Source organism: Ceratotherium simum, chromosome 16 (genome assembly GCF_057802395.1).
Source record: "Ceratotherium simum simum isolate JZ-2026a chromosome 16, ASM5780239v1, whole genome shotgun sequence".
Lineage (NCBI taxonomy): Eukaryota > Metazoa > Chordata > Mammalia > Perissodactyla > Rhinocerotidae > Ceratotherium > Ceratotherium simum.
Genome location: NC_141915.1, coordinates 3,214,926 through 3,238,607, shown reverse-complemented (window position 1 = coordinate 3,238,607; position 23,682 = coordinate 3,214,926). Strand labels below are relative to the sequence as shown.

Here is a 23,682-nt window from a genome sequence, read left to right as displayed (position 1 = left end):
AGTCACTAAGAAATCACCCAAGAGAAAAATGTGAAAAGGAGATGAATAGTCAATTCACAGAAGAACTTGAACAACCAACAAACATATCAAAAGAAACTCAATCTCATAAGCAATAATCCAAGTTTGGTTTTAAAAAATTAAAAGTTTGACATTAGCTAGTGTTGACAAGGATGTGGGCAAAATTAGTGTCTTTATTAATGGCTGTTAAGAATGTAAAATGTATACTTTTTTTGTGTGTGAGGAAGACTAGCCCTGAGCTAACACTGGTTGCCAATCCTCCTCTTTTTGCGGAGGAAGATCAGCCCTGGGCTAACATCCGGGCCCATCCTCCCCTACTTTATACGGGACACCGCCACAGCGTGCGTGGCCTGACAAGCGTGCACAGGTCTGCGCCCGAGATCCGAACCCGCAAACCCCGGGCCGCCGAAGCCAAGCTCGTGAACCCAACCGCTACGCAACCGGGCCGGCCCCTGTACAGATACTTTTAAACGTAAATTGGTAAGATCTATTAAAATTTAAAAACTGCTTTTCAGTATAAGGAAGTATACAAAAGGAAGTCCTTTGCTGTACTGTGTATAACAGTGAAAAATTGTAAACAACTTAAATATTCATCAATACCAAAATGGCCACATAGTGGCACAACACACTAAAGGACATTTACCCACAGTTATGAGCTATAATTAATATTATATATGGAATACTATAACATAGTTGAAATGAGATATATCTGTACAGACTAACAGAAAAAATCTCCAAAACTCACCAAAAATGCAAGCACAAGATACAGAATAGAGTGTAATATCAATTACATAAAAATAAGCAAACAAAAATACCCACACCATAATAACATAGTGATTATTCTTAGTAGGAAGGTGGGAAAACAAGCAGTGGTGTGTGATCAAAGGGACATTACCTTACCCATAAATTTAATTTTTTATAATAAAAGACTAATGTGTTTGTAATTAAAAGTCAGTTGAAAGAAGAAAAATAAAATTTGTGATGCCTATATATCATTTCATTTCAGGAAAAGTGGATCTCATTTTAGAGATACCCCTCCTAATAAAACACCATTTCATATACGGGTGCCAATACACCAACTGATACAAATATGTTTGCCTTGAGAAAAATTTCAAGAAGATGCTAAAACCGTAAAACTAAAACAAACAATGAAAATTATCTTTAAAGATGGAAAAGAAAATCATTATTTCTCTATTTCTGACTCATTTTTTAAATTATTTTTAAAAATATTTATTTTATGCACAAAAAAACCCTATAGAAGTAAAACATTTTGCAATTGATACTTTTCTTAAATAAGGCTTTAAATAAATGAACCAACCATTCCTTAAGAATAAATATCATCTTTGGGAATTAACTCATTTAGGCTTATTGTCCACCATTTCCTAAAAGAAGAAATAAAGATTACTACAACGCTGACACAGCTGAAGTGTGTTTTCCAAAGACAATGTGGTCAAATAACCTTTTATTTAGTTCAAAGTACTTTCCAGACTCCTTGGTCTCCCAAATATCACATTTACCTTCTGATAAAAGCAATTAAACATGCTGAAATCCCTTTTTCATGGTACTGCTGGGTCTGGGGTTGGGGTGGGGTAATCAAGCCTTTAATCAAGTCATCTTTAGGGAGGAGGAAGCGATATTATGATTTGAGCTGTGGTAAACTTCAGTAAGTGGCATATCTTATGAATCACTGTCTTTTTGTTACAGGACAAAATAAACAACCAAGTTAATTCTTAAATACAAAGAAATAATCACATTACATGGCATCTTTGTACTTTATTTTTATTTTTGCTTTTAAGACAGAGACTTTGAAATAGCTAACATATGAATCAAATGAAATGTGGAAGAGATAGCCTAAAACATACTATATAAACATGACACTCCTCAATCTCATACATGGAGTTAGAATAATGATGGTAATGATATTTACGAAGCACTTACTAGATACCAGGCAATGTTTTAAATGCTTTTCATGTATTATCTCATTTAATCCCATCAAGAACCCAATGAAGTAGTAATATTATCCTCATTTTATAGATGAAAAAACTGAGACACAAAGAGATTAAGTACCTGCCAGTAAGTGGCTGAGCCAAGATTAAAAGTCAGGAAGTCACTCCTGAGCCTTCACGCTTAACCACGTTCTACGCACACTATATATAAAAGCGTTGGGCATATAATTATAGATTAGAAACAAGTTTAAAATTTTAAATTGAAAAATAAAAAAGATGCAAAATTCACTACACTCATATAAGGTCTAGACATGAGCCAAGCTTACCCTGCATATGTCCGTTGATATAAAGATTCTGGATCCAGACTTGCAGCATCCACAATTATCGCTTCATCAAAATTTTTCAGAATTTTAACACTGGCTTTTTTCACACCAGACTACAAAAGAAATTGTAAAATCAGTAGTATATTATTCAGGAATCAAATCAGTCCTGGGTTTGGAATATGACAGATTTGTACAAAATCTTCAGTGTTTAAAATACACATAAGTTTTACTCAACCCCATCACTACTGAGGTGCTTAACAGCAATAATACTGAAATGTAACCTCGATATATAACTATAGGAGGAAAGCAAGATATTAAAACCTACAACATATGCATCTGTATGCCAAATCTGTTTTCTTAATGACGTAAGTTCCAACAAATATACTGTCCTCATAGGCCTTATGTTCCCAAGTTTGCAAAACTCCCATTCATCCAAGCATATATCTTGCCTAATAAATGTAAAGCCCAACTTTTACAGGATAATCACGAACACTTTTGATTCTCAGTGAGGCCCAGTGACAAAAAAGACGGTAAAGAAAACTTTCTAAAATGACCAGCTTGATGAGTGTAGTTAAGTTCCCCTCTAGCATTCTACCTCCCACTCCTCACCCCCACAGAAAAAGCAAATCAGAATTGGTATTTCTATGAAATACAGAGCCATGGGTTGACCCAGAAATTCCACTTCTAAAAATTCAATTACAGACAGACTCAGACTTACACACAAAATGACTTATATACAAGATTATTCACTGCAGCATTGTTTAAAATAACACTGCAGCATTGTTTTAAAATAACAAAAGACAGGAACATACTTAATATCCATGACTAGGGTATAGGTTAAATTAATAAAATAAATAACTGAATAGACTCTTACAGAACATTATATAGTTGGGGGGGAAGGGCTCTCTTTATGTGCCGAGAAGGGCACAAAATTAAAAAGAAAGAAGCACCAGAATAAAAAAAAAGGGAATACTTCTATGAGGCCATTGCTATTCAGATACCAAAACCAGACATCACAAGGAAAGAAAACTACAGACCAATCTCTCTTATGAGCATGGATGCAAAATCCTCAACAAAATACTAGCAAACCAAATCTAGCAACATGTAAAAATAATTGTATACCATGACCAAGTGGAATTTATCCCAGGAATGTAAGATCGGTTTAACATCTGATAATCAATTAATATAGTACACCATGTCAAAAGACTAAAAACCAAAAACCCACATATTCATATCAACTGATAGAGCATTTGATAAAATCTAACTCCCTTTTACGATAAAAAAAAAAAAATTCAACAAATTAGGAATAGTAGGGAACTTTCTCAATTTGATAAACAGCATTTATGAAAAACCCATACCTAACATCATACTAAATGATGAAAAACTGGAAGCTACCCCTGTGAGATCAGGGACAAGACAAAGATGCTCACTTTCATCACTTCTATTCACATTGTACTGGAAGTTCTAGTCAGCACAATTAGGCAAGAAAACAAAATAAAATGCATCCAAAGTGGAGAGGAAGAAAGAAACTATTTCTATTCGCAGATGACAAGATCTTACATAGGGAAAAATCCTAAAGAATCCACAAGAAAACTATTAGAGCTAACAAATGAATTTAGTAAAGCTGAAGGTACCAGATCAACACACAAAAAGTAGTTATATTTCTATGCACTATCAATGAAGAATCAGAAAAGAAAATTAAGAAAACAATTATATTTATAATAACATCAAAGAGAATAAAATACTCCGGAATAAACTGACCCAAGGAGGTGTAAGACTTGTACCCAGAAAACTAAAAAATGTTGCTGAAAGAAATTAAAGATGGCTTAAATAAATGGAATGATATCTCATGTTCATGGACTGAAAGACTTAATATTGTTAAGCTAGCAATACTCCCCAAAGCAATCTACAGATGCAATGTAATCCTGAATAAAATGAAAAAGCTGAGTGCTGGCCCCGTGGCTTAGCAGTTAAGTGCGAGCGCTCTGCTACTGGCGGCCTGGGTTCGGATCCCAGGCGCGCACTGACGCACCGCTTCTCTGGCCATGCTGAGACCGCGTCCCACATACAGCAACTAGAAGGATGTGCAACTATGACATACAACTATCTATTGGGGCTGTGGTGGGGGGAAAGGAGGGGGATTGGCAATAGATGTTAGCTCAGAGCCGGTCTTGCTCAGCAAAAAAGAGGAGGATTGGCACGGATGTTAGCTCAGGGCTGATCTTCCTCACAAAAAAAAAAAAAAAGAAGAAGAAAAAAAAGAAAAAGCTGACCCTAAAATTCATATGGAATTGCAAGGGACCCAAAATCGTCAAAACAATCCTGCAAATAAAAGAAACAAAGTCAGAGGACACACACTTCTAATTTCAAAACTTACAAAGCCGTGATAATCAAAACAATGTAGTACTTGCATAAGGATAGACACGTAGCTCAATGGAGTAGATCAATGGAGTAGAACTGAGAGCACAGAAATAAACCCTCATATCTATGGTCAAATGATTTTTGACAAGACCATTCAATGGTGAAAAGGTAGTTTTTTCAATAAATGGTGCTAGGACAACTAGATATGCACAAGCAAAAGAATAAAGTTGGACCCTACCTCATATAATATGCAAAACTAACTAAAAATAGATCAAAGGCCACTCTTAGAAGAAAACATAGGTGGGCATGAGGACTGACAGCTTAATAGGCACGAGGCTTCATTTGGGGTGATGAAAAAGATGGAACTAGACAGTGGTGATGGCTGCACGACACTGAATATACTAAACTGTATACTTTATAATGGTTAACTTTATGTTAAGTGAATTTTACCTCAATAAAAAAAATAAATTGTATTTCTATACATTTACAATGAACAATTTGAATATGACATTAAGAAAACAATTCCATTTATAATAGCATCAAAAAGAAATAAAATATTTAGAAATAAATTTTAAAAAAGAAATATAAAACTTAGACAGTCATGTCGCATAATGATGTTTCAGTCAACAACAGACTGCATATATGACAGTGGTCCCATAAGATTAGTAACATACAGCCCAGGCGTGTAGTGGGCTATACGATCTACGTTTCTGTAAGGATACTCTATGATGTTCGCACACCGACGAAATTGCCTAAGAACACATTTCTCAGAATGCATCCCTGTCATTAAGCGATGCGTGACTATACTTGAAAACTACAAAATACTGCTGAAAGAAATTAAAGAAGATTTGAATAAATGGAAAGACATCCCATGTTCATGGATCAGAAGATTTAATATTGTTAAGATGGCAATGCTCCCCAAACTGATCTATGGAGTCAATGTACTCCCTATCAGAATCCTGACTGGTTTCTTCATAGAAATTAACAAGCTGATCTTAAAAATCATATGGAAACTCAAGGGACCTCAAATAGTCAAAGCAATCCTGAAAAAGAAGAACTACACTGGAGGACTCTCACTTCCTGACTTCAAAACTTACTACAAAGCAACAGTAATCAAGACAGAGTTAAACAGCGCTATCATTTGACCCAGCAATTCTACTCCTAGATAGATACACAAGAGAAATAAAAACACACATCAATACAAAAAGTTGTACAGTAGCATTATTCATAACAGTCAAAAGGTAGTAACAACTCAAGTGTCCCTCAACTGATGGATAAACACAATGTGACACGTCTGTACAATGGAATATTATTTGGCTATAAAAAGGAATAAAATTGTGATACATGCTAAATATGGATGAACCTTGAAAATATTATGCTAAATGACGGAAGCTATTCACAAAAGATCACATAACATATGGTTCCATCTATCTGAAATGTCCAGAATAGGCAAATCTATAGAGACAGAAAGTAGATGAGCAGTAGTGTAGGGCTGGAGAAATGAAGAATTCAAAAGGTGATAGTTAAAGAAAATAAGGTTTCTTTCTTGGGTGAGAAAATGTCCTAGAATTGATTGTGGTGACAGTTAAGCAACTCTATGACTATACTAAAAACCACTGAATTATACAATGTAAATGAGTGAATTGTATGGCATGTGAATTATATCTCAACAAAGCTGTACAAAAAAAGAGAAAAGCATACAGTATGCTTTCAGTTATAAAATGACAAAAACAGGTAACAATAATCTATGCCATCAAAAGTCAGGATAGTAGTTACTCTGGCAGGGAGGAGGAGAGCGACTAGAAGAGGGCACAGGAGAGTTTCTGACATACTGGTGATGTTCTATTTCTTGATTTGGATGCAGGTTATATGGGTTAGGTCTAGTTATGAAAATTCTTCAAGTTATATACAGTTATGATACATAGTTTTCTCTATGTATATTATACTTCAACCAAAAATGTAAAAATATATTTTATGGTTAGAACCTATACCTTTTAAATGCCTAAATAAAAAACAAAACATTCTAGCCTATATCAAAAAATAAAATGGCGACCACATTCAGCAGGTCATCTCCTACATAACCTTAACAGGAGGAAAAGGTACTAAGGCAATATAATAGTACTCTCTTATAAGTTAAGAAAATTTATCCAAGGCCTGGTGTCAAAAAATCTAAAGTGTTGGGGCTGGCCCAGTGGCGCAAGCAGTTAAGTGCGCGCGCTCTGCTGCGGCAGCCTGGGGTTCACTGGTTCGGATCCCGGGCGCGCACTGACACACCACTTGGCAAGCCATGCTGTGGCGGCGTCCCATATAAAGTGGACGAAGACGGGCATGGATGTTAGCCCAGGGCCAGTCTTCCTCAGCAAAAAAGAGGAGGATTGGCAGATGTTAGCTCAGGGCTGATCTTCCTCACAGAAAAAAAATTAAAAATTTTAAAAAAATTAAAAAAAAAATCTAAAGTGTTATTTATTTATTTGTCAACAGTGACAAGAAAATAATTATGCTATATTATTAAACTTAAGGTGAAGAACACTAGATAGGGAATACTGTTCTGGCTCTACCACTTACTGTGTGACTTTAATAAAGTCAGTGAACTTCTTAATACCTCCTTAGATCTCTTCTCTTGGGGATAACCCACTTCATGTGATTTTGGGGAGAATCAGACAAGGTTTGATATATGAAAGCACTCCAAAAAACCAACAAAGGTTAAGGAAATGTACAATGGCACTATGGTTCAAAACGAAGCCAAAAGCACTTCAGTGAAATACAATATTAAGAAATCTAGGAGTTTAGACAACTATTCTATAAAAAAGCACCACAAATTTAGCTACTAAAATTTCCCAAATAATTACACAAAGAGCTCTTCAGAAGCTATAAAGGTATGTCATGTTATTTGATTATTAAAAGCAACAGCTACAGTGTCAAGCAGAATAATGGCCTGAATGAAACAGCATGACACCTTACAATATAATATACTTTTAATTACCACAAACACATAGATTAGAATATATAACATGTAGGCTAATTTTATTTTTCCTTTGTTTCTTCTACAACTTAAAAATTACAAACAGGATCTGTTACTGGTATTTGAAGGAAAGGATTTGTACATGTTTCTTCCTAATGGTAGAGGCAAATTGGTCAATACCTGAGAAGCGGAGCTGTCGGAACCACCTGGGTGAGAGTCGTCAGAAAGGCCGACAGAGCCAAGAGCAGTCAGTGAAACATTCCCTCCCAGAAATTCATCTCCTCTAACCGAATGGATGAGATCATTCAAGTACTTATAATAAAGATTGCTGGACAAAAAACCAGGCAAAAAGACCTGAAAGAGAGGACAAGTATTATTTTAAAGTTGAAATGAAATACAACTAAAACTTTATTTTAAAACAAAAATTTTACCTATAAGTCTACCAGCTAACACAAATGATTTTACTTCTCCTTGTTACGCTCAAAGTATTATCCCTTTGTACACAGTTTACATTGTAACTAAAATTACGTGCACAATTTACAGGTTTTTTCCCCTCAAAACACTTGCCATGAAAATATTATAGAGACTTGATATCTAGACTTCGTAGTGACCAGAAAACAATCCAGGGAGTGGATATAATTTGAGTGGATATAATTTGATTCTTCTGGTTGGTTATGAATACTAAAGTCTTTGTGCATATTGATTTTTACTTTTTGAACTGATGTCCTTAAGATAAATTACCAAGAGTGTGACTACTGAGTTAAATAGTATCAATATATTAGCTCTGATATACATGGCCAATTTACCCTTCAAAGGATGTTGTCCATTTGTATCACTAGCAATATATCAAGGTATCTGTTTTCTTTTCTTTTCTTTTCTTTTTTTTTTGGTGAGGAAGATTGGCCCTGAGCTAATAGCTGTTGCCAATCTTCCTCTTTCTGCTTGAGAAAGATTGTTGCTGAGCTAACTTCTGTGCCAGTCTTCCTCTATTTTGTACGTGGGACGCCACCACAGCATGGCTTGATGAGCAAGTGGTGTGAGTCCACGCCTGGGATCTGAACCCACAAACCCCGGGCTGCCACAGCGGAGTGTGCAAACTTAACCCATTACCCCACCGGGCCCCTCAAGGTATCTGTTTTGACACAGGCTTTCTAACACTGGGTTGTGTTTTTTTCAAATCATTGTTAAATAAATGCCTAATGGTACATGGATGTTTTTACTTTCATTTAAAAATTATTAATGATGCTGAGTTCCCATGTTTATTACTGGCATTTCCTATTCCAAACTTTTCCTTCACAGCACTTAACACAACTGTAAATATTTATGCCTGTGTTTAATATGCACCTCCTTTACAGACAGAGCTCCAGGAGGGCAGAAACCATGTTTATTTTGTTTACCACCCTAACATCAATACCTAGCACAGAAATACTCAAAATATTGGTGAATGAATCATTCGTGTCTTTTTCCCATTTATCTACTTGATAGTATTCTTAAAATTAGTATAAGTTCTTAACATACACACATTTAGTAAGAAATATTTTAACATTTTGTTTTTCTCTGTATTTTCATTTTCTTTCTTACTCAGAAAGTTTATATTCTTTATATGATATAGACCTGGAACTTTTCTTTTAAAGAAAGATTTTAATTTTAATCATGAAAAAATTATCCCTGGGCAATAGCTGATATTCTATTCAGTTTACCACTAGCATTTTAATGATGTGATTTTTATACGTAACTCTTCCATATTCCTGGAATTCAGTTTTTATGTGCGGCATTATGTAACAGTGCTTACTTAACCCTTTTTCACTTAGATATACATGACATATAGAAGCAACATAATCTCATGGGGCTTATCCTGGGCTCTGTGCAATTCCTGGTAAAATCTGTTCTAGTTTATTAGAAGAATAAATCATCCACAAACTCCAACACTTTCTTATTATTAATAAACTATTAGTGATACCCTATAAGTGATCACGATACACAAAACTAGTACTCCAACTCTACTGACAAATATTGGTGATATATTTGGATCATTCCTAAGTTAACTTTGCCCAATACTGCTATCTAAAAATATGTAATAATAATAAGAGTAATAATAGCAGTTAACATTTTTTAATGCTTACTATGTGTCAGGTGCTATGTTAATAATAAGCATTTCATATATCTTACCTCATTTTTATCCTCAAAATAACTGAGGTAAGTATCCATATCTCCATTTTAGAAATGAGGAAAACGGCATTAAAGAATTTCAGTAACTGCCTGAGGTTCCTCAGCCTATGAAGGTTAAGATTAATACACACCACGTCAGACTCAAAGCCTCTGTTCTCAATCACTATGCTGCACTGCTTCAAGTTTCCACTGTTCTGTTATACTTGATTTTTTCCGTGTTATATTCTCTGGGTTCCACCAGTAAAAACTTCTTGTAGTTTAATACTTTTGAAGTTCTTGGTTACCTTCTCCATGGTTGTCCAGGCCTGACGTAATGGAGTAGTGAAACAGTTAGGGAGTGGCCCACCTTCCCTGCAGATATTGGATTCAATTTCTAATCGTACAATATCATCAAATCCAAGAGGATGTGTGGCCTGGAGGGAGAAGTACCTATGGTAGAAAGACAGCCAAAGTAAAACCAAATTCCACAGCAAGTATAAGCAACTTTTGGCACCTACATCAGAGAATCTTCTGTGAGGCCACTTGACTCAGCCTGCAGACTAGGACTATAGAGCTGAGTGCTGGCAGCCATGCTGACAGCCCTGCTGCAACCTTTATTCCCAGATATCTGAATCAACTTGCTACTTCCCTATCTGCCTTCCACCATCCTTAATTCTTGTTTAAGATTTTCTAGGGTCAGGCCAAGAAATCCATCAATCACACATGTTTAATGCGCATCTATTCTCTCTTCAGCACTTGGCAGACAGAAATGCATTTAAAAGAGGGTAAGACACAGTCATTTCCCCTGGAAAGAGAGCAGAAAAGATCCCTGCACAGGATACAAGGAGAATACACCATCACAACTATGAAGCATACATAATATACATGTAGGAATTCAGAACAAGACAGCACTGAGGGTGAAGTGGATGGATTTGATGTATTTGGATAGAATAATAGGACTTGCTGATGATTTCATATAAAAAGGAAAAGGAGTAACCAATGATAAAGATTTCTAACTTCATAGGATATAATGCAATTAGTGTTTTGGTAAGCTGATTACAAAGTAGATACAAAAAAAGCATTAAAAGCAGAAAACATATATATGCTCTCTTCCAAACATTCTAGTGGCTTCTAACTCATGTCTATGATATAATACAGAAAGGCTGATGTGGTATGATTCTGATGATGCATACATAAGATATAAAAAGAAACAAGTAGGAACTGGTAAGTCAAATTTGGTACAAAGAACTTGGCAAAATGGCAGTGCCAATGGGAAGCCATACAGTAATCTTCATTTAAAAATGGTTCCTAGTGTGAAAAGTGGATCCAGTGGGAAACGAGGGTCTCTGCTCCGTGTGGTTACTGAGCCCCACCAGGACCTCTCTAGTGCCACTCCTCTGTTCCAGCATCAAGAAAACTCTTCTTTTTTTGTTATCAGTGTTTTCTCAACAAAAAGTGAATCTCTCATCTTGTAACAAATAAGTTGGTAAAAATTCCTCCATGATTGGAATTTTTGGGCACTGCAGACTAAATTTCTAAATGCTTGCTATTTCCAGATAACAATGTTTCTTAGATAATATTTTCCACGAATATAGTATACTAAAATAAACACTGGACAAACATTAAGAATTGCATTCCCGTCCAAGTTCTGCCCTAACTTGCCTGTGACTCTGAGATCAAAGTCACTACCTCTCGGGCCTTAGATTTCCCGTCTGCAAAATGGGAAAATCAGACTACATCCCTAATCTGGCTATTCTGGCTATTCATCAGAATTATCTGGGGAGTCTTCTCAAAATAAAGATTCCTGGGTCATACCTCAAACCCGCTGACTCAGAATCTCTTAGAAAGGAGGACTGGAAGTCTATTTTTAAGAAACTCCCAGGTGATTCTTATGCAGACAGCCCAGCGTGAGCCTGCAGAGCAATGTTCAGGAACCACTGACCTAGATGCTCTTAGCTCTCTTCCAACCCTAACACCCCATGAATTTTTCTCTACCCTCAAGTTATCCTCTTAGCACTTGCTTGTGGATGCAAATAACACTTGACTTTCCTTTACAGAATAAGACAAGTTAAATGAAAAGAAGGAACACCATGTGTTACAGGAGCTGGCTACAGACTTATCACTTGCCTGATCAGATGTTTTCAATTCTGTTCACCGTAAGATTTTGCCACCCTTTCATTTTCAATGAAGACTAATGAAAAACTATTATTCATTGGGTAACCTGGCCAAGCAGATTTGCACCAGAAAATATGATACACTCATACATAGATATTCAAGACCCTTTACAATATATTCCAATTAGTTTCATCTTCCTCTTACATTCCCTACCCAAGTTTCAATTACCCAAATTCAAGTTTCTTGCAAGTGCCACATTCCCGTTTCTATCGCTTTGCTTGTGCCAATGCTTCTGCCTAGAATATTCTTTCCCATCTTCTCCGGCTAGCAAAATTCAATTAACTCTTCAGGATCCAATTCAGATCTTTCTTCTGTGAAACCCTCCCTGAACTCTACCATCATCGTCCTGCTTGCCACACACAAACCTCCCCTTTCCCCAAGAGAAACTTTTGTTCTAAGAACCCCCAAAACTTTACACACACCATATGAAAAGCAGCTTTTACGCTGCTCCCTGTGAGCTCCTTGGCAGAGAATGAGTTTATTCATCTTTATTTCCAAAGTACATATCAAATAATAAATATCTGCTGAATGCTGAATACTTCTATCAATAAAACTCACTTGTCATATAAAATCATGGCATCGTTCTGTGCCTCCTGTCCATCATACTGGCCCTTTTTGGCAGCAAGCTGAGACTGGAAGTTATCTGCTGCCAACCAGAACTGTAAGATATTCACTGCATCCTCTTTTTCCATGTACTAGAAAGGAAAAATACAAAAGAGGAAAATAAGACCATAAAAAGATTTCTTCACCATCTCTAATCTATAAGCCCCAACTATTAAAATACAGGACATCAGCAAAAAACAAAACAAACAAACAAAAAAAGGATCCACTTGTTCAGTTAATGGCAGTCAGCAACTTACAGTCTTTTGAGATTGAAAAGTTTAAAAATATTCTTTTAGGGAAAAAAAACTAACAAAAAAACAACCACCACATAGTTGGATGCAAACTTTAGTGAACTGGAGTAAAAATTACAGTAAAGATGGATTAGTCGTTCCTCGCTGGCAAACATATAAAGAGTAAAGTAATCAGACCAAACCTTTTATACCTGATCATTTCCATCATTCCATGCAACCATATCAAGCTGAACAAATGCTGACTCAAACTTATGGCAAAGAGAGGGAGTGAAAAAACAAATCAACCAAACAACTGTATTCTTGTGAAGAGGCAGAATGCAAGTATGTATCTAACTTACTGCTTTGTGAGACTAGGAATCCTCTTATCTCTACTTAATAGTCATTTGCTTTGCAACAAAAGAATTTCATCTGCTGAAGCCTAACAAACATCATTATACTAAACTGTATACCTCAAAGAGATTTAATATACTCTTGCTTGTTGCAAATACTTCACTGGGCAATCTCATCAACTGGCTAAAGTAAAAGCAATGATAGTAGCAAAAAATATACTGCTTTTCTTTCTCTCTTCTGAAGTCCGGTCTGCAAATATTTGTGCACTGGAATCAAGTATCAAATTCTGTGGTTTTAAAACAGCCCCAAATAATTAAAAATATGCATTTTTTTATAAGCAGAAATTTAACTAGGTTTTTCCAAATTAGAGTTATTTTACACTGATTTTCATGTTCTCTTTAATCTGACTAATATGCCATTAAAGTACTCGTCATTATACACAACTTAAAACAATAATTAAATTATTTAAATCCAATTGATCTTTTCGAAAATGATTTGTCTCTTCTATGTTACAGACAGGGCCCCAGCATTTATAGTTTAGAGGCTGGAATGCTCTAATAGAGTGTGAAAGGAAATGCAGACTTTACCTCAGAGAAATAAAAGAGAGCTGACTCACAGAAGAGAATGTCAGCCAGGTAAACAGTTCCACTGGTCAGCACTTCAATCTGGTATTTACAGAAATGGTGACTTCGCAGAAACTCACTAAAGTGCCTGCACACGGACAAAAAGGGAAAATTTGAGGGAATGACCAAGGAAAGAGCTTAAATGGGAAAAATACACTCCTTCCATACTGTGCCTATTGTATCTTGAAAGCCTAGGTCAACGCTACCTCCCTTCCCAAGGTGTCATTCCTGATTCCTCTAAATCTAAGTAATCTCTCCTACCTCTTAATGACTTGGTAACTCTCCCTGATACTTAGCACATGCTACTTCGTATTACAGTAACCAAAGAACATGCCGTTTCTTTTATTAGGCTGTAACTTCCTTCAAGGAAGGTATTATATCTAACTGTGCCTTCCACAGAGCACCCTTTTCATAAGTGTTAAACGAATACATAGTTTTTTTTTTTAAGTGTATGCCGCAGTAATTAATCTAAAAAAAAAACTTTGGAAGCAGTTTCAACAATTCTACATGGATTTACTAATATAGCATCCATTAAGCTTAAAGCATGCACTAACAAATTAGGATATCCATCTGAAGACATGCATTGTTTAAATAAATAAACCAATTCTAAAAGTTACACTATAGTCAGGATTACCCCCAAATGACTTCAGAATTAAAAATTCTTTTAACTTAGGAAATATTAACACTAAAAATGAAAATTTGTTTTATTTTTAATAGAGTTCACATAATTGATATTTAAAAGAAACCATTAACCAAGACAGTCTTAGAGTATGCCTATAAGATCCTATAAACCTTCAAAATACCTAAATCGTCAAAAATAGTTTGTTTTTAGTTGAGTGAGGCCCATTCCTATCAGTGAACCCGAATTCCCAAGAATGCAAAATGCGAAAGTAACTTACTCTTGCTCCATTGCACTAAAGACTATGGACTGTGCCAAAACAAAACAGTTGGGATCCACTTGTCCATCTTCTCCACAAATCTTTGCTGTAAAAGAAATGGGAAATAATTAAATTTCTACTAAATCCAAACTATATACATTTTTGAATCAAAGTAGGAAATAACTGTAAAGGGATATAAATTAGAAGGTTTTAAATGGAACTAAGAGAAAATACAGGTGAACAGCTGATCTTGAGGTTGGGAAGGTCTAAGCATATACGCAAAAGCAGAAATCAAAAGATTTAACAACGTAAAATTAACTTCTATACGTTAAAATACCCCAAAAACATAATAAAAAGGCAAACTGGGGGAAAAAAATTTGCAACACATATGACAGTTTACTCTATGTATCACAGATTATTATTCATATATCAAGAGCTCTTAAAAACTAATAAGAAATGTTCCAAAAAAAATGCACAAAGGTCATGAAAAGACCATTGAAAAAAGAATATAAAATGTTCAATATGAAAAGATATGCATGCTCAATAGTAATCAATATAATTATAGATTAGAAAAAGGAGGCATCCCACCTTTTGTCTAGTAAATTGGCACAAAATTGTTTTAATAACTCATATGTTTAATTGTTTAATAATACATATGCTTGAGCAAGGGCATGGGAAAACTGACACTAGTGTTAATAAGAATATAAATTGGTATATCTTTTTCTGGAGGGCAATTTGGCAGTTTCTAGCATAAGCTTTAAAAATGAACATACTGTTTCAATCAGCAATTCTATTTCTAGGACTCTAAAGAATTATGGATATGTGAAAAGATTTATCTGTAAAAAAGGTTATCAAATGTTATTTGGCAGAAATTTTAAAACATAAAATGTGCTAAAATTAGGAATTGCCTAAATAAACTGCAGCAAATCAATAAGCTGTTTAGCTAGGTATTAACATGTCTGGAAAAAAACCATAAAACCATGATGGCTGGTTTCACTTTAAGTTCATGACCTTAGTGGGACCTTAATGAAACCCAAGAATCGTACTACAGTTTCCTGGTCCATTTACTCTCACACTCTCCTAGACAATACGCGGCACATCTTCTCCTCTCTCCTTGAACCTCTCAATATCTCTTCTATTCTCTTTGCTGATGACTTTGCTTCCTACCTCACTAAGAAAACAGAAGCAATTAGAAGATGATTTCCATCACCTCCCATCAGATCTATCAACTCACCCACATATCTACCCATGTACTCAGCATTCTCTCCCGTTACTACAGATGAACTGTCCTTGCTCCTATCTAAGCAATCCTCTATTTGAGCACTGGATCTCATCCTCTTCTGCCTCCTCAAGACTTTTCTCCTATAGCAATTGTCCCCTCTCTCTCCTGCATCAGCTTTTCCTTTGCTACTGCCTCATTCTCACCAGCTATGTAAACTGTTTGTATACTATACTTATATACTTGTTTGTATGCTATCATATACCTTACATGCTTATAACACGTCACCTTAAAAAACAAAAACACAAACCACTGTCCCTTGACTTAACATCCCCTTCCAGCTCATCTTTAGAGCAAAATATCTCATGAGAGTAGCCCATACATGCCATCTCCACTCCTCCTCCTATTTCTCTTAAGATTCCTCCAATTAAGTTTTTGTCTCTAATGGTCCACTGTAATTAAGATGACCACTGGGGCCGGCCCCATGGCGTAGCGGTTAAGTGTGCATGCTCCGCTGCTGGTGGCCCTGGTTCAGATCCCGGGCGCGCACCAGCACACGGCTTGTCAAGCCATGCTGTGGCGGCATCCCACATAAAATGGAGGAAGATGGGCACGGATGTTAGCTCAGGGCCAGTCTTCCTCAGCAAAAAGAGGAGGATTGGCCTGGATGTTAGCTCAGGGCTGATCTTCCTCACACACACAAAGAAAGATGACCACTGGACCAGTTGCCCACCGGGTTGCCAAATCTATTCCATTCCTAGTATTCATCTTACTTAACCTAACAGTATGATTTAACACCTTTGACCACTCCCTTCCTCCCAGAAACATTTTCTCACTTGGCTTCCAGAAAAAAATACTTTCTTGATAACAGTTGATGTAGGAGGGCCTACACTACTAGCTGTTACTTATAAGTCTCCTTTGCTAGTTCTTCCTCATCTGCCAGACTTCTAAATGGTAGGCCTGCCCCAAAACTCAGTCCTTAGACCTACTGTCTTTACTTATTACACTCACTCCCATGGTAACCTTATCCAGTTTCACGGCTCTAAACTCATCTATATGCTGATGACTTCCAAACACACATCTCCAACCTGGACCTCTCTCATGACCTTCTAAGGTAGATGTTCAACTGCCTACTTGACATTCACCATTTGGATGTCTAAAATTCAAACTCCTAATTTTCCCCATAAGCCATTATTCCCACAATCTCCTCATCTTATAAAAATCTTCCAGGTATTCAGATTTTTAAAAAATGAAGTCAGGCTTGATTTCTTTTGTCGTCTCACACCACTCACTTCCAAACCATCAGCAAATTCTGTTACCTGTACCTTCAAAATCTTCAAAAAATTCTACCTCTTCAAGGATTTTTGGAAGATGGAGGAGACAGTGCAAGCACAGTTTTTGGGTCATTCTGAATCCCCACATAAAAACAGAGTAATTAGATAGCAACACCAAAAACCCACAGATAACATTTACAACTAAACTAGGCAGGTGGGATACACAATAATAGCTAAAGTGGAGGCGTCTTCAAACTATAACTTACTTAAAGTACAGCTAATATTAAAATATTCCAACTGAAAGAGGAGACAAATAATTAGGGCAGGGTTCAGAAAAACGAGGCTCAAAGAGGAAAAGTGACTGGTCTAAAGACATATAGGTAATTAACATTTTAAAATGCATGATAATAGGGGCCGGCCCGGTGGCGCAAGCGGTTAAGCGCTGGCGCTCTGCCGCGGCGGCCCAAAGTTCGCCAGTTTGGATCCCGTGTGCACACCGATGCACTGCTTGGCAAGCCATGCTGTGGCGGCGTCCCATATAAAGTGGAGGAAGATGGGCACGGATGTTAGCCCAGGGCCAGTCTTCCTCAGCAAAAAAAGAGAAGGATTGGCAGATGTCAGCATAGTGCTGATCTCACAAAAAAAATAAAAATAAAATGCATGATAATAGACACTGAGATGGAAACTTTCTCAGATCCCTTGATCATTAAACATTATCAACTCGATCTTTCAGAAGACCTATCCCCTCAAGGGGATTACATCATTAATCTAATAAAGTTTAAGAAAAGGAAAATTAGAATTGCAGTGATATTTCATTTTTAAATGTTTTATTTGGCTCAAAATTCTTTCCTTTTCTCCCCTACCCTAGACAGTTTGGTTATCAATTGGTACAAATAAATCCCCAAAAGAATTACTAGCCAACCAATTCCTCAAATAGCCAAATTCTAATCAGTTAGGACACCCCAGTGGAATTATTAGAAAAAGTTGGCCAAAGGAAGTCTGGCAGGCGGTAGCAACAGATCCTAACATAAAAATAGACAGAGGAACTACATAGAAAAACCAAAATCCCGTTTTGTCGCAAATGTGACATTTGCGACAAAACTGGGTGAAAACTCCAAAATACAAGCAGATGGGGACAAACCAACAATGGCCACAAGACCTAAGTGTTCTAGGTGTCTGTGTGAGAGAAAGAAAACAATCGGACAGACCCGCCAATAGCCAACAGTCGTTCACTGGAAACTATGGTGGGCCAATTTAGGAACCATAGCTGAGACTGGAAGGAGTTTTGCTGTCTCCAATAACGAGGGAGTGCAAATACCTGTGGGAAAGACTAAAAGAGCCCCAAGCTGGGAAGAATCTGCAAAGAGTAGAATAACATGCTTCATTTCATAAATCAAAAATACTAAATTTTTGTAATAAAAATACAAAATTGAGTACTAGGACTTGATGAAAATACCATAAATATTTGTTCAATGAATAAATGAACCATTTTTATCTGTGAATACAGGTGTACCTAAGGTCCTTCTGATACAACATAGGAAAAGCTTTCAAACGTTTTTTTTTACTATGACCTAGAGAGAAATATATTCATGTGACTCAGTACTTGTTGTTAGTGCCACTGAGCTGACTTATTACCTCGGGCAAATTATTTACCCTCTCTTTGCTTCAGTTCCCTCATTTATAAAATAATAACTATATTTATGCTGCAAGGTTTTTTAGAAGATTAAATGAGTTTATCCAGGGAAAGTGCTTAGAATATTGTCTGGGATACAGTAAGTTCTCAATAAATGTGTGCTATTGTTCTTGCTCACATTGTTATTCAAGTCAAAGTCTAAGAATTTGGTTCCAATATATAAGAGAGAAAGTTTTCAAGTGAGCTACAATCAGACATAACAAAGTACTCTGAAAAACAGACTAGGAAGAGATATGTTGAATTCCATGTTCATAAAAAATTCTCTTAATCAATAACCAAAAATAGGCATTTTTTTCTTTGCCATAGCTTCAAGCACTACTTACCTATGATGTCATTTCTCATTGCTTCTGTAATTGGTATTGGCTTAGCAGCATCTGGAGATATATATTTGGTAAAAGTATTCACTGCATCTTGTTCTATACCTGCAAGGGAAGAAGGGGACAACTCAAAAATCAAAGAGCAACTTGGACCAGTAATGGACTCTATTCATGAATAGCACAGTTTTCGTTTGCTGTGTGCTCAAGCACACACGTATGTGCACACATGCACAAATATATATATTTTACAAATAAAAATATTTATCACAAATGTAAATATATATATAAGTATATCCAGGACAAAACAAGCCTCCATCATAATGCTGTCTTTTCACTCTTTGGTCTGTGGAACAGAGGAGTTATATGTGAATCTACCCCTCTACTCTTCATCTAAGCTAACAAGCTCCTTAACAGCAATGATTTATGCATGTCCTCTTTCCATGTCTCTTCTCCAAAGTCCCAACTTGAAGGACTGGCACAGCAAATGTAACAGCAGGAACTCAAAGATTATTTATAAATGTACAATTGAAATACTTTACAAAATGATTTCACATCCAAGAATACTTTCATTTGACCTTCAATAACCCTGGAAGGTTAAAACAATAAATCTCAAACTTTTTGTCTCAGGACTTATTTGCAATCTTAAAAATTACTGAGGACTCTAAAAAGCCGTTGTTTATATGGTATTAGATATTAAGGTATTAGAAATTAAAAATGAGAAAAAATTATTGATTCAGTTAAAATTAACAATACTAAATCTGTTAGAAGTTAACATAAACATTTTTTAAGAAAAAAAACTATTTTCCAAACTGAAAAAATTAGTGAGAAGGCACTGCTTCACATTTTTGCAACTCTCTTTGTTTATCTTGATAGCACACTGTTGGATTCTCAGAATACCTGCTTTGGCATTCAATCTGTTGTGTTATTTTGTTTTGGTTGAAGTATATTTTGATATTGTGATATAATAAGAAATACATATATGGTCTTCACCCTGGTTCCTGGCACAGAGCTTCTAAAGCCTTTGGAATTTCGTGAGTGGTAGGGGCGAGAGGAGCATCTTTTTTTTATTCATGACAAGCCCCTTTCAACCATAGGAAAGTTTACAGTAATGAGGCGACTCCTGCAGAATGGAACTGGTTGCCAAAGGAACCAACCATGCAATTACAGCGTTGGAAATTTCATCCTCACTCCCCAACCGCAGGGTAGGGGAGAGGGGCTAGGGATCATCAAGTTAATCACCAATGACCAATGACTTAATCAATCATGTCCACGTAACGGAACCATAAAAACCCTAAATGAAGTGGTTCAGAGAGCTTCTGGATTGGTGAATGCATCCATGTGCTGGAAGGGTGGCATTCCCCAACTCCACAGAAACAGAAACTCCTGCACTTGGGACCCTTCTGAACCTTGCCCTATGTACCTCTTCATCTAGCTGTTCATTTGTATCCTTTACAATATCCTTTAAAATAAAACAGTAAACATAAGTAAAGTGTCTCCCTGAGTTCTGTGAGCCACTGTAGTAAATTATTGAACACGAGAAAGGGGTTATTGGAACCCCTGAGTTATAGCTGGTTAGCCAGAAGTACAGGTGTCAACTTGGGACTTGCAACTGGCATCTTAAGTGGAGGGCAGTCTTGTGAGACTGAGTCTTTAACCTGTGGGATCTGCGCTAACTCCAGGTAGCTGGTGTCAGAATGAATTAAACTATAGAACACCCAATTACTGTCCACAGAGAACTGGAGAATTGATCGGTGTGGGGAAACCCACACATTTGGTGTCAGAAGTGTTGTGAATAGAGAAATGGTTTTCTTTTATACATATATTAAGAAAATCTGGCCTCAGAGATATGTAGTTGGGAAAAGGAGTATTTTAATAGTTTTTTGAGATAACTGTGGATATATTCTTCGATACTACACCAAAATTTGACAAGTGGTAGTTTCCTAAACGTTAGTTAGAATGTAGAATCTGAAACCATATCAATGAACTTGCTGTATTCTGCTACATCAAAATCCACTGGTCTATTTCCCATGTTTAATGGATCTTTTACTCAATGAATGATTTTATAACATCATATATTTTCGAATATTTTGGAAAACGCTGGTTCACTGCTTATGCAGATCTTCCAAATGTTGATACATTGCCTCATATAGTGTAAACAAAGAAATCACATCATTAATATCACCAATGATCTATAATTTTATTTATTTATTTATTTTCCCCCCAAAGCCCCAGTAGATAGTTGTATGTCATAGCTGTACATCCTTCTAGTTGCTGTATGTGGGACGCGGCCTCAGCATGGCCGGAGAAGTGGTGCGTCGGTGCGCGCCTGGGATCCGAACCCGGGCCGCCAGTAGCGGAGCACGTGCACTTAACCGCTAAGCCACGGGGCCGGCCCAATATCACCAATGATCTTATCAGAACACTCTTTAAAGTTGTCAAAGCACGTGGTGGTGAATACAAGTTTTCCAAAATTCTAATTTTCACTTGAAAGCTTAAATTTTACCATTGGGCAACAAATACTGTCAGTTATTTTCCTTGAAATGAAAAGCTCACTTCATTTCTAAGAAAATGTCTGCCAAATACCCAAGTGTGATTAATCTTTGTTTGCCTATAGTCATTCTTTTGAATAAAAATGGTATTCCATTAAAAAAGCAGTTAATTGAGCTCACAAAAACAATCAACTACACACGTACTTTTCCTTAAGAGAATTAGTATACTTCAGTACATAGAAGTGCTTCTGCATACTTTCCATTTCATCACACATGTTAAAAAGACATGTACTCAAGGGCTTAGACTTAACAAAGTTAATTATCTACTTCTCCAAAGACATCCTTAAGTAAAACTGGCACTTAGTTTTACTGGAAGTATATGGCAGCATACAATGACTACTAGTATAATTTGTTCCAGTGCCAGCAGGTTTTCCCACAATTGCCTTTGCACCATCATTACAAATGTCAACATAGTGAAAATGACAAATAACATCTTAGAATTATTGTGGAAAAAGTTTTGACCAGATGGAGCCCCTTAAAAAAGCTTTCAGGGACCCTCTATGGGTATACAAACCAAACTTTGAGAATCCCTGGGTTAGCAGAATACATTATTATCCCTATTTTTATAGCAAAGAAAATTTATGTACAAAAAATTAAAATGACTTATTTGAGTCAAGAAAGTGCTGGGGTGGGGGGTGGGGCCAAGGAGAAGTAAAAGAATAGAGTTTTTGTATGCAATTGAAGTTAAGTTATCAGCTTAAAATAGACTGTTAAAGCTGTAAGACTGTCTATGTAAGCCCCATGGTAACCACAATGAAAATACCTATAGAAGATATGCAAAAGAAAATGAGAAAGGAATCAAAGAATGTCACTACATAAAAGAAAACACAAAGGAAGACAGCAAGAGGGGAAAAAGAACTAAAAGACACTCAGAAAACAATTAATAGATGACAATAGTAAATCCTACCCTATCAATAATTACTTTAAATGTAAATGTTTTAAACTCCCCAAAGGACAAAGAGTAGTTGAATAGATTTTTTTAAAAAATAATCAAGATCCCACTATATGCTGTCTATGAAGGACTCACTTTAGATTCAAGGACACACATAGGCTGAAAGTGAAGGGATGGAAAAAGATATTCCATGCAAATAGTAACCAAAAGAGAGCAGAGAGGGCTATACTTATATCAGACAAAATAGACTTTAAGTCAAAAACTGTCACAAGAGACAAAGAAAGACATTATATAATGATACAAGGGTCAATCCACCAAGAAGATATAACAATTATAAATATATATGCACCCAACATCAGAGCACCTAAACATACAAAGAAGAAAATGAAGAAAGAAATAAACAGCAATATAATAATAGTAGAAGACTTCAATATCTCACTTTCAATAATGGATAGAACATCCAGACAGAAAATCAATAAGGAAACAAAGGACTCAAACAACAGCAAGACCAAATGGACCTTAGAGACACATACAGAACATTCCACCCAACAGCAGCAGAATACACATTCTTCTCATCCTCCAGGACAGATCACAGGTTAGGTCACAAAACAAGTCATAACAAATTTAAGACAGAAACCACACCAAGTGTCTTTTCTGACCACAATGGAATGAAACTAGAATCAACATCAGAAAGAAAACTGGAATATTTACAAATATGTGGAAATTAAACAATATACTCTTGAACAACTAATGGGTCAAAGAAGAAATCAAGAGAAATTAAAAAATATCTTGAGACAAATGAAAATACAACATACCAAAACGTATGGGATGCAGCAAAAGTAGTACTAAGAGGGACGTTTACAGCTATAAATGCTTACATTAAGAAAGAAGATTTCAAACAATCTAATTTATACTTTAAGAAACTAGAAAAAGAACAAACTGAGCTCAAAGTCAGCAGAAGGAAGGAAATAATAAAGATTAGAGCAGAAACAAATGAAATAAAGAACAGAAAAATCAACAAAATTTAGTTGTTCTTTGAAAAGATCAACAAAATTGACCAACCTTTAGCTAGACTAAGATAAAAAGAGAGAAGACTCAAATAAAATCAGAAATGAAAGGA

At 36.1% G+C, this 23,682-nt stretch overlaps 1 protein-coding gene across 4 annotated transcripts in view; it reads right to left on the bottom strand.

Moving 5' to 3' along the window:
• Positions 1-23,682, bottom strand: part of AKAP10 (A-kinase anchoring protein 10) — an 82,493-nt gene that overhangs the window by 23,814 nt on the left and 34,997 nt on the right. For all 4 annotated transcript variants that reach the window (XM_087440385.1, XM_087440384.1, XM_004433030.3 and 1 more), the window contains 7 exons: positions 19,128-19,226; positions 14,640-14,724; positions 13,705-13,828; positions 12,492-12,628; positions 10,064-10,208; positions 7,791-7,964; positions 2,291-2,400 (listed from right to left, as the gene is read on the bottom strand). In XM_087440385.1, the coding sequence (XP_087296511.1) occupies positions 2,291-2,400; positions 7,791-7,964; positions 10,064-10,208; positions 12,492-12,628; positions 13,705-13,828; positions 14,640-14,724; positions 19,128-19,226 (874 nt within the window). The remainder of the gene's footprint in view (positions 1-2,290; positions 2,401-7,790; positions 7,965-10,063; positions 10,209-12,491; positions 12,629-13,704; positions 13,829-14,639; positions 14,725-19,127; positions 19,227-23,682) is intronic.